The sequence below is a fragment of the Meleagris gallopavo genome, chromosome 11 (genome assembly GCF_000146605.3).
Source record: "Meleagris gallopavo isolate NT-WF06-2002-E0010 breed Aviagen turkey brand Nicholas breeding stock chromosome 11, Turkey_5.1, whole genome shotgun sequence".
NCBI lineage: Eukaryota > Metazoa > Chordata > Aves > Galliformes > Phasianidae > Meleagris > Meleagris gallopavo.
Genome location: NC_015021.2, coordinates 8,816,093 through 8,827,999, shown reverse-complemented (window position 1 = coordinate 8,827,999; position 11,907 = coordinate 8,816,093). Strand labels below are relative to the sequence as shown.

The following is an 11,907-nucleotide window of genomic DNA, read 5'->3' as shown; positions in this document are numbered from 1 at the left end:
GGTCCCATCGTGCTTAAGGTGCTGCTGTTTGTGGCTCTGCTGCTGAGCTCCAGGCACTGTCAGTGAGCTGGGGAGGAGAGAGCATGGGGCACAGGGCTGCTGATCTCCCTGCTCTGCGTTGCCACCCACAGACTCGTGGGCCTCCCAAAGCACACTGCCTCTCTGCAGCCCTTTCATCACCTTTGGCAGAAAGGAATGAGGCCCGAGCCTTGTAGGAAGAAGTTAGTTTAGAGTGGAAGATGTTCTGAAAGTGAGGGGGGAGGAAACCTTGAAAACCACTTTGATGAGAGAGGAAAAAGTCTGCATACCTTTGAGAACACCATAGCATTGATTCCTCTTTTGTTCACTTGCATGCATGTAGGACAGGTTTAGTTGTGGTGGGGTGTATGTTTTGGACAGGCTAAATTGTGGTGCTGGTGCCCAAGTGAAGTATCGCTTAGAGCAGCACACTGAAATGTGAGGTTGAGGAAGGATATCTCTGAAGATCAGCTTTGGTCTTCAAATCGGTTTCAACTTTGCTTTACGATCTGCAGGCTGCTTCAGGCGTGGGGTGGCTGCTCTTCTCACTTCTCAGATTTCTGAACACTTGAAATTGTTTAATGTGATAAGCTGCTAGCATGACATTTTTTAAGAATATGAGTTTTTTTTAAGCTCTGTTTTGCGCTTTTTTCAGCTAGTGTTTTTCATCAGAATGAAGCGATGTTGGCCTGTCCCTGCAGGGTGCTGCCTGCTTTGCCCATGGCGAGTCAACACTGCCTGCACTGCCTGTGCTTTGCTCTGGGCTTGGATCCTGCCTCAGCTGCCTTCTGCTTGCAAATCATGCAATAGTGTTTTTTTTAAGGCTGTAAGAGGCAATTTTCCAACTAGCTTGTACACTTTCTATTAAACCAGTTATTTCAAAGGGATTTGCAGGGCAATAGTAATTTTTTAAAAGTTCAGCATAATATATATAGTTCTATAACATTTGGAGTCAGTGGAGTGGCACTGGTATAAAGTTTTGCTCTCACATAGGATTGGGAAATTTCAGATGAGATAATATCAGGGAAGAACAAGATCTAGAAAGTCTGGGGAAAACCCTGTGTGCGGGTTTTATCTTTTTTCTGTATTCTTTTTGTTTTGGCTGAACCACTCTCATGCTTGATGATCTTTCAATTGCTGTATGAGTCTACCTTCTGCAGCCTGGGAATCACATTCACTGCTGAACAGATGCTAGCTAGTTGTAGAGCGTTGGTGGAGTAACGAACCATTGATAAAAATACCCCAAGGGGCAGTCAGCACTCTCTTGTGTTGTGGAGGCCTGGCCCAGCCAGAGAGGATGATGGAAGGGCCCCAGGTCCAAAAGCAGCACTGCTGCAGGCTGCAATAGGCTGCTGAAGGAGGCTTCTTGGATGGGTTCTGCAGGATGGAGACACAACTATCTTTCCTGTAGCCCTGAACTATAGGTAAGAGCTGACGATCACTCTGAGAGTCACATGTGAAAGGGGGAGAAAGTGTTGGAGTACTGGGCTTTTTTATTGCATGGTACTAAGAAGCTTGTAAAAACAGCATTTGGAGTAGCAGTTCTGGGCAGGTTATGAGACGTGAGGGGAATAATAATTGTTTATGAAAAGAAGAAAGCATGGTGTGCTTAGCCAACAGAGTGACGTATGCACATTAGCTGGACACGTGGCTTCTTTGTAGTAGCTGATTTATTCTTTTTTGATATTCTGTTTCTGAGTAAGTCCTTCCAAAGGAGTAAGCTAATCCATGTGAAATATAGACTTCTAATGGCTGTTTTTGATTAGCACTTTTTTTTACTACTAGGACAATGCTTCTTCTAGCATGCGGTACCTGTGAGTCCCTGGGAAAAGAGCTGGACGTATGAGGGATCCACATTCAGGTTCTTGTCATTTGTCTCTGAATTAGAAATAACAGCGAGAAAGAAAAGAAATCTCTACTATTGTGAAGTCTGAAAATTGAAATGGTGAAGTCGTGTACTTAGTCAGGAAAGCTTTTGTTGTTGTTTTTGAAATGTCAAATGCTTTTCAGTTTTATTCATCATCAAAAGTGTTCTGTGCAATCTCGAGTTGCTCGGGGTTTTTGATTGCTGTTCTCACTGGTTTAAAAATACAACCGACTGGAGATTCTCCAGAACTAACAGTAAATTGGGCAGGGGAGACTTTATGTAAAATTCTGATCTCAAAAGATATAATTTTAGCTGGAGTTCAAGGACGTAATTCAGAGATATTATTTAAATTTAAGTTCATCTTGAAAAGCAGTGAATTGAAAGTGAGATCTTCTAACTGAGAATACATGCTCTTTTTGTGCTACAAGACTTGACTACTGTAGTAGCCCTGTAAAGCCAGCACAGCTAGGCTCTCTTCCTTCTTTCTCCTCCTTCAGAAATGTCAAGTATACTCAGACAGGTCCTCTCATTTACAAGCAAAACGTAGTCAAGTTGAGTTATATACAATATCACTTTGGGCCTACAGAGAAGTGTCACTGGTGGTGATAAGAAGGAGGACAATAGCCCAATGTGACTTCTAGATTCTATTTTCTGAGTTTGCTGTGATGCATGGCATGAGCAGGCTGAATCTACGTGGTGGCTACCATCACTTCCATTCTTACAGATAATTTTCATAAACAGATCTCTGTTTCTTTCATTGAGCAAATTATGTTTCTTTCTGTAAATGAAGTCTTTTCTTGTCTGCCATTGACAATGCATTGCCCTGGCAAATCAAACTTCTCCACCCACATTTACAAGAATCCTTGTATCCTTTTCCTCTCTGCCTATGAGGTCTGTGGACTTATTCCTTTTAAGATTGTAAAATTATCTTTTCCAAGCATTTTTATTCCAATAAACAGTTAGAAGACAAGGATATTGCCTTATTAGTCCCAACGGTGTTTATCATGACTTTGTGCCATGTGTCACAAATTGCTACCTGGTGGTTTTTAGGAAGCTATTGCAATTCCTCAGTCTTGTGCTGTGCTTGAAATAGAGCTATTGGCAGTCAGTGCCATAATATCAGCAACACTGAAGCAGCTTTTTGTCTTGTACAGGAGAAATATAAACAGCTTTGCATTTGCTGAAATCACAGGGCAGTGGGAAGGGCCCTCTGTGACCAGCTGCCTTCTCACAGCAGGTATTCCTCCAACACAAGATCAGATCAATTCTGTTATATATCTGACTACATGTTGGAAACATTCATGAGTGGTTATCACACAGCTTCTCTGGGCAATCCCTTCCAGTGCTGCATTGCTCTCTTGTGGAGAAGAGGGTAGTTTCCCCCTGGAAGGGTACTGTCAATGATTTATGGAGAGATGTTCCTCAGAAATTTATTATCTAAACTTCCGAGTGTGATCATCTTTCCTGTTTTTACTTTTTTCCCTGCTTATTTCTGGTAATTCGGTTGTTCTTTGATACCATAGCTGTAAACATGAAGTACTTTCTGGGAAGCAAAATCTCCAGCTAAGTCTTGGAGTTGATTTAAGGAGAACGTGAATTGGGAACGCTTGGATTTTGTGTTGAGGCATATAGTTTAGTGAGAACTATTGGTGATAGGTGGATGGTTGGACTGGATGATCTTGTAGATCTTTTCCAACCTTGGTGTTTCTGCGATTCTGGGATTCTGGGATGAAATAGAGAGATAAGGATCGTACGCTGCTGTCAGACTGGGGAATTAAAATGTACTTTCAAATCATACATTTCACACATACAGTTTATTTTCTAGAACATGTTCTTTCCAAAGCACACATTTCATATGTAAAGTAATGCAAAAAGTACAAGAAAGAAAGGCTATCTCATACTGAAAAGGATGCAGGTTTCTGAATGATCGAGGCAGTAGCAAATAATGTTTTGCAGACCTCCTGTTTTGTAAAACTTCTCTTTCAGCATAACAGCAGATAATGGCAAAGGTGATGATAAAAACCTCTGTTTGTCTCTGAGCTCCTCTCATGACTCAGCTGTTGCAATATCTAGTATTAATGAACTGTAAAGCACTCTTACATTAGGTCCAGTATGAGATGTGTACAGGTGCCCACTTGTGCTATCAGTCATTTATTTAGAAATCAATTGACTGAAAATTCTATTTTTGAAACGAGCCCTGTATCTTTTTTTTCTTTCCTTCGAACAGAAGCCAATTTCTTTTCCCATTTTGAATAAAAGGAGTATCTGCCCCAGAACAAAGACCTGGTTCCCACCAATTTAAAGCAATTTTATGGCTGTTTTTTAAAGGCACAGAAATAGATTTCTTGATGTGAAGGTGCTTCTGGGTAAGAGCATAAACCATAACAATATAATGGTACAAGAAATAGAAGGCTTACATTGCAATAAGGAAGTCTTTAGTTTCAACTCAGGGCCGAACGTACAAACGGCCCAGGGGCAGAGACATACCAGAAGAGCTGGCATGGAGTGATTAAGGCACGTTCACATTTCACATTTTGTGAAATGGAAAGTCCAGGCTAGGAGGACTCCTCTGAGGAATGAATTTGACAGAGCTGATCCAGTGTTTCATCTGGGAGCCTGGAGTGTATCAGACAAGTGCTCCCAAACTGTATTTCATGCTTGTGATGTTGTACTTGCTTACATATGTTCTTCTTCCTCAAGAAAGAATGAGAAGACAGGCAGAAAACCTTCATACATCTGTCTTGTTATATCTTAGACTGACGCTTCTGTATGTACAGCCTTTCACTAAATGCAGTATTTGAAGGGGTTATTTTGTTTTTAATGTGCAAAAGCTGTTTTAAAGTTGCAGAATAAAACCATGCTGGTTCCTGAGCGACAATTATCAGAAAGGTTTGTTGTTTGTTGCTGTTACCCAAGATAGGGTGTTGTATAAAGAGATGTTGTCATGTACTGGGCAGCCCAGTCCTCTGTGGAACAGCCTTGGCTGGTGTATGATGGTTTATAATGCTTATGAGAGGGCCAGCCAAGATTTTGGAGCAAATGAGCTTCAACAGAGACCTTCTGCAGGGTTTCCAGAAGGAAAGAGCAGAGCCAGACTTTTGGCCAGATACTTTCTTGTATCTCTCAGTAACCTTCTAAGTTAGCAAGAACGTGTTGAAGTTATTTCTGGGTTTGACTGGCCCAGAGCAACGAGTTTCTGATCACATCGGTGAGAGGAAAACCGCTGTGGCGATGGCAAAGACTGATTTTAATTGGCAGTCCAGTGACCTTGGTAGTTTTCCTCTGATAAGCCTTTCAGCTTTAATAGCTGAAATAGCATCAAGGCTAATGCTTCTTTTGCATCACTGATATTTTCATAATGCTGGTTCTTTTTTCCCCATATTCTTCCCCTTTGATCTCTAAAAAAGAAGACAAATATTCACATTCATGAGGAAAATATTGTCCTTCTCCCTCCTCTGCCCTTCCTGCAACGGCCAAGCTGGCCTTACTGCCATGCTGGGAATAATGCTGTCAGTGTTCCACCTGCAGGGCGAGCGGCAGCCAAGGAAGAGGCATTCTTCTACTGCAAAAGGTCCTGTCATGTGGCACAAGGCTTAAAGACAGGGCATCGTTGAATAATTTTTTTCAGGTGTGTTTTTTCACGGAATTCTTTGGCAGCAAAGTAATAGAAGATGGCATCCAGGCAGCAGTTGAGGTTGGCTAGTATCATTGACACCTGGATGAAGAGGCTGATGGTTTGTTTCAGGCGGCAGTCCACTATCACGTGCTGTCTTACCAGGCACTGTAGGCAGATGGCAAGATGCACAGGTGTGAAACATACCAAAAAGACAACAAGGTTGATGATAATGACTCGTAAGGAATCTTCTACTTTCTCTTTGGCTCTGTTTTTGTGATTCAGAAGAATCCAGATGTTTTGTGCAGAGCAGAAAACCATCACTGAGAGTGGAATCAGAAATCCAAAGATCTCCACAGAAACGATGAGAGGGACACTCCAGGCCTCATCTGACATGTTGTGAAAACATTTTAAAGAATCTTTCTTTTGAAACACATATATCGGGCTGCTACAAAGCCAAGCTACTGCCCAGATAAAACAGCAAATCAAGATTGCCCACCTGGGGGATTGGTTAGCTCGACCTTCAAATGGATGCTTTAAGCAGATGTATCTATCAACAGTAATGCAAACAATGATGAAGATACTGCCATAGGTATTGACAAAGTACAGTGACTGTATAAAGGCACACAGGAGTCCAGGTGCTTCTGCAATAGAGTAGTGCAGCTTAAGTGGGAGGGAGAGAAGCAGCAGAACATCTGCAAGTGCCAGATTGATCATATAGACTGAGGTTTTGGTTTGTTTCTTCCAAAAACAGCAGAATACTGAGAGGGCCAGGGTGTTGAGAACCAAGCCAAGAATGAAGGTGGGGATGGAGATCCCAAACCGGAGGGTTTCTGCTAATCTGTCGATGCTTGTAAAGTTGCATTCTCCACTGATGTTGGTCATCTCTCCCCTAAAGCACAGAGAAAACTGGTTAGAGTATGTAAGGCTCCCAGGGAACTCCTCTATATATCTTGATACATCTTTTATTTAGGTGTGAACTAGATAATTGCATTTTCTAGCTGGTATTTAGCCTTCAGCACTGGTATCTGAAGTTCCAGCCTGAAAAGTACAGACTATGCTATTGGTATATCTGGAAAAGGATCAGTCTAGCCTATCTGTTAAAGGAAATGAAAGTAAACACGATTTAGGCAAAAGTAGAAGTTTTAGGCCAAATCTTCCCTCAGATTTTAAATAAAAGAAAAACTGAAAACACGATAACCTAAATGAAGCCTTGGCAGATCATGCCGGATCATTAACTTCTTTGATGAAGTATCTGCTTTTCCAGATAAAGCAAAGGCTGAAGGTCAAAGACAGTTGCACTAGAAACTGTGATTGAACTGCACTAGAAATAATTAAATACCACTAGATATACTTGAGATTTGAGCAAGAGCTGGTAAGTAGGTGAGGAAATGTTTACACGAAAGCTGGTAAGGCCTGCAGACAAGCTGAATGAAGGTCAACAGGGAGATGCACAGTCACCCAGCCCAGTCCTTAGCAGGTTCATCTGGCCACCCCATTGCTGGTATGGATGCAACCTGCAGGGAGGTGCTATTGGCCATGGGGCAAGATCTGGCTGGCATCTCCAGAGGACTGAGCAACTTTCCTCTGAATTTAGGAAATGCAAAAGGAAGTCTGAGTGTTATCAGTGGATTTATCTGTCGGAAATGAGAACAAAAAGAAAACTTTGGTTTGTTAGTCAGACTGAGATTGAGTCAGTCTCTTTGAGCTAGCAAGGTGAGGCAGCTGCTTATGAAGTCATGTGATTGTGGTGCATGGTAAGTGAGAGAGTGCCACTAGAGCTGGAGATGCACCAGTGCCAGACATGCCAGGGAGTCATGGGCAGAAGTGGCTGTTACCTGGGCCAGGACAGGTAAGAGGAGATGGGGGTGTTGTGTTGTTGTGTGAGCATGTATGTCTTGTGCCCAGGAGCACCCATTTAGCTGGGGAGAGATCAGATGGCACAAAACATTTTGGGGGAGCAACAACAGCTTTAGTCTAGCACTAGATAAATATCAGAAAATTGCTTGTGGCGTCCCATAGAAGTATGAGCTTTGATTCTAACTGTTAGCACATTTCTGTATCCCAAAGTGCTTTTTCTTCAGAATTCATCATCACAAAATTACAGACAGCATTTCTCCTGAAAATAGTTTCAGGAAGGTGTTAGCCAGCCTTTAAAGCCATGGTTTCAGGTGTTCACCTGCAGTGCCTGATTCTTAAAAGCCTGAAGCTTTTGATCCCATAGCCTATCTCACATTCAAATGTCACATCTCGAGCAACCCACGGGAATTGTTTGCAAACTGTCTGCATGGAACAGCATTTGCCCAAAGTTACCCAAAGACTCATTTCCATTGACAAATAAGCTCAGTCATCTAATAAGCTTCATCTTTATCACAGAGTCCAAACGATTAACAAAAATACTGAAGCTGAAAGATACGGAACTGAATACATCTTTCCCGTCTGACAGATCGAGGAGTACCTCAGTGAGTTGATCACTCATTATGTGTAAGTTTCAAACAGATAATATTTCCTTCATTTGGTTATGAGAATTTCTTTAGAGACAGTGCCCAAAGCCTGCTCCCCCCACACCCAGTCAGGGTTGGCTGACTGTGACAAAAGAAAGTCAAATTACTTCCATTTCAATGATTCTCAGACAAACCTGTGTGGGTTGATACTTACTGCTGAGATGTTGTCTGGGTGCTCACAACAGATTCTCCAGCGGGTGACTTCAGTCCAAATACTGAAGCCAGGCTTAGTGATTTACCATTTCCCAACTCCTCTTCCACCTTCTTAAGAGACAGGCAGCGTGTTTTCTCTTCTGAAGAGAATTTTCCCTGCCCTCTAAGAGCGTCCTGAAGAAATTGCCTGCAGCCCCAGGATTGCTTCAGCTTCTGAAAATCAAAGGGTAATGTCAGAGCCTGGACTTAGTGCCTCTCAAGGCAGACTGCATGAGCTGGAGCAGACCCAGTGCTGTCACTGCTCCGCTTGTTCTTAATTCTTCCTACTGAGTGAGGATTCTCCACTTCCTATGCACTATGCAAGTATTAATAGTTTACCAATGAGCAGAAGCTGGTGGTTAAGCTAGCAGCAAATGTAATGACCTAGGAGCACCAAGGTTTTATAGTACTAGCTTTCCTCTTTTTTTTTTTTTTTTGTGCAATACAATAGAGTGCATGAATGGTTTTCATTTTGTAGCTCAGATTTGAGCTCATCTGACTCTAGCTGGGATTCCCACAAGTCTGTATGTATAGCACAGGTTGGGGATGATGAAGTAAGGGCATAGTAATCCATGAAAGCTTCATTCATAGGAAAGTCTTCATCATTAAATCTATGACTTACTCTAAGTGTAGATGTAGCTTTAATAAGGACATGTTAATCAGATGGAAGAATAAAGCAAACCAATCATTCTCGATCTAGCTGTAATATAAAAGAGGAATGAGGGAAATTCAGCTTACTGCTTCAGCAGGGACTTTTACAGCACTTACCGTAATTACCCTTTGATAATTACAAACCATGTAATGTTACTGCTATGAAGCAGTCTTTGATTGTATTTATTTTCTAGATCATTATTTGTGTTAGATATGTAATTTTCTCATGCATACTCAAGATAACAGGAAGATGGCTTAGTGCAATAAAAAGTTGAAAGTCCACATCTGCTGTATATTTTATCTGTAGCTGGATAATCTCTTACCACTTTATACTAAACATTTTGATTGCAATCGAATATATCTATCCTTATCTCTGAAGCTAAAAATTTTCATTCTCTAAGACAAACTACAATACATATTTCATTAATTTTTTATCCTTATAAGAAATAATTATCAGACAAGCCTAAAAATAATTCTCTGCACTCAATGCTAGTGTTTAATTGCTGAAAATAAACAAACAAAAAACAAACAAACAAAATCAATTAAAAGATAAATTCTTTTACCTGAATCTTAGCAAGAAGTTCATCAGGATTGCTTCAGTCCAGGTTGTTCTACAGAACACGAGAGCATTCGCTTAAAGACCATGTTCTGCCAGTACTCTTACTAAATAACCACATCCTTCTTTCCTTCTCACTCTTTTTTTTTTTCCCTATTTCAAAGGGCGCAGCTCTGTGTTTTGTGTTTCTTTATATAGATGAGTGAAGGTGAGAGAGTGTAAAGGCTTGAATCGTCCGTTGTTTCCAGCAAGTAGTTGGTGTGGGGAGAGCAGTTTGTCCCTGGAGCCAGGCCTGGCTTTGGGCTGGCCTTCACTTGGTGTTACAGGTATGTGGTGGCTACCCCCCAAACTGCAGATTGTTTGTGGTGCTGGAGGGGAGATGGACAAGTAGAAAGTTGTAGGAGAGACAGTCATAGAAAGAGGGCTTTTCCCCCCAGTTCTGTCCAATTTGCATGCTGGAAATCAGCGGTTCTGCACTCAGATGCTTCTGAAAGATTCAGCTACTTATGTGTATGCAGCTGTTGAACTATTTAAAGCCAGTTCAGGTGTTTGGTTCGTGGCTGGAAGGCAGCAAACAAATGCTTATTGGCAGGAGGAGCGAGGTGTAGGGAGCTCTAGCCTGGTGGATTAGGTGGAGTCTCACAGAAGCTAGGACACACTCTCAAAATGTGCTGTCCCTCGAACTCCCAAGACACACAAAGCTTTCAGAGATTTTTCATCATTAGCACTTTCATAACGGAGTGTGAAGGTCTTCCTCTGCTTTGGGAGCTGTCGTTTAATGCACAGCATTTGGAAAGGTTATTGTGCGTACAAAGAGTGAAACAGCAGAAAAATGAGAGTATCAATCCATCGCCATCTTCAGGAGCTAACAGACAAGGGTGTAATGCTGAGGAGGACTCAAAGCTGTTGGTCTCAGTCCCTAGTTGGCTGTGGGCTGGAGGGAGTGCTGTCAGGTAGTCATGTTTGCACCAAGTGACATAATACACAGGAGAGAAAAACGTAATTGCTGATCAATGACATAGTGATGTTCTCTTAAATAATAACTGTACCCTCACACAACAGAACTGTAAGAAGAAAAAACCTTAAATACAGTGTCATATGTATAAAATATATAAGTACATATCTATGTATGTGTGAATTTTGGCACTTCACCTCACGTGTATGAGTAGAAGCAGTCTGCCTCTGGACCTCCTCTGGTTGGAGTGTGAAACTCACCTGCTGGTGCCAGGAACCACTGCTGTGTGTTGTGGTAACTGCTGGCTGCTCATTTACCTTACACACTGCAATACTCCACTGAGGCAGCAAACTTAGGAAAAAAAAAAAAAAAAGTAGCTGTAAATAGCTCTAAGTGACATTTTTCACATTGCCACCTGTTTTTGGAGGTAATTTAATCTTTATAGAGAAGTTCTGTTCTTACCACAGAAAAAGAAGCGCCAGTACTACGGCTGCAGGACTTGGAGAATAAAAAAAAAGCGGTTTCTGAACCCTTTTTTCTACCTGTCTCATCTGCAAATGAGATTGGAAGAAAAAATAAAGGAAAATAGAGAACCCAAGCAAAGCCTGAGTAGAGTTTGTAACAGGATTGCATAGCTGAGGAAATAAAGCTAGTACGATTCATAACGTTTGGGAAACGTTATAGAACTGAGAGTTTCCAAGGGCTTTCCAACTTCTGTCTTCTCTGAGCCGTGGGCTAGCTATGGGTCACAGCAACAGACCATAATGAATCTGAAGTTCGGAAAAGAGATCTAAGAGTGCAACTAAACATTAACTAAACATTTTGCTCAAGGAGGTTGTGGGTGCCCCATCCCTGGAGGCCAGGCAGCCTGGTTTGGTGGTTGGCAACCCTGCACATAGCAGGGGGTTGAAAGTAGATGATCACTGTGATCCTTTTCAACCCAGGCCATTCTATGATTCTATAATTAAAAATGTACTTTTATACCCAGTGCTACCTTTGCTCCCAGGAGTGGATTCATTGCTCATGGCTCTGCAAATTTCCCCCTTGGTGTTGCTTGGCGAAGCAGAACTAAAAAATCAGCATTTCTGCACACCAACCGCATGGTTGCTAAGTTGGCAGTTTGCTTGTGATATGTGTGGGTGCATCGCCTGTATGTAAGCACATAATTTATTGGTACACAGATAAGTTGTGCTTTTGCAGGCTAGCTCTTCATTTACAACTAGTACAGCTTAAATCTAGAGCATGTCTAATCTGGGCAAGCTGTGAATGACTCACTGCCATACCTGCAGATAGATTATCAGCTGAGAAATTAGAGCTTGTTTCCCCTTCTCTTTGGTGGCTGCTTATTTAATTTTTCCCAACAAGTGCTATATGTGATCGTGCTCAGCAGGGCATATTTCTGTGAGTCTGGTGTTCCCAGTGCCTTTATCATCCTGCTGTCCTGCTCATTAAATGCTCAATTCCAGAGATGCAGGCAGATACATATAACTCTAAGGTTTTTGATGGGAAGGAGATAGGATGTTATTGTTTGCTTCAGTTTTTTGCTTCTCT

General features: G+C 41.8%; 1 protein-coding gene and 1 long non-coding RNA gene across 2 annotated transcripts; one reads left to right on the top strand and one right to left on the bottom strand.

Annotated features, from left to right (window-relative positions):
* Positions 1–4,324: 4,324 nt before the first annotated feature.
* Positions 4,325–9,670, bottom strand: GPR55 (G protein-coupled receptor 55). Its single transcript, XM_010716470.3, has 3 exons — positions 9,409–9,670; positions 8,157–8,368; positions 4,325–6,390 (listed from the first exon to the last, which is right to left on the bottom strand). Exon 3 carries the CDS (start codon positions 6,381–6,383, stop codon positions 5,463–5,465), a length of 921 nt encoding a protein of 306 aa, XP_010714772.1. The 5' UTR covers positions 6,384–6,390; positions 8,157–8,368; positions 9,409–9,670; the 3' UTR covers positions 4,325–5,462.
* Positions 6,405–9,688, top strand: LOC104912587. The gene is made up of 3 exons (XR_794765.3): positions 6,405–7,350; positions 7,875–7,982; positions 9,600–9,688. It is a non-coding gene; the product is annotated as an uncharacterized LOC104912587 (long non-coding RNA).
* The last annotated feature ends 2,219 nt before the right edge of the window (positions 9,689–11,907 follow it).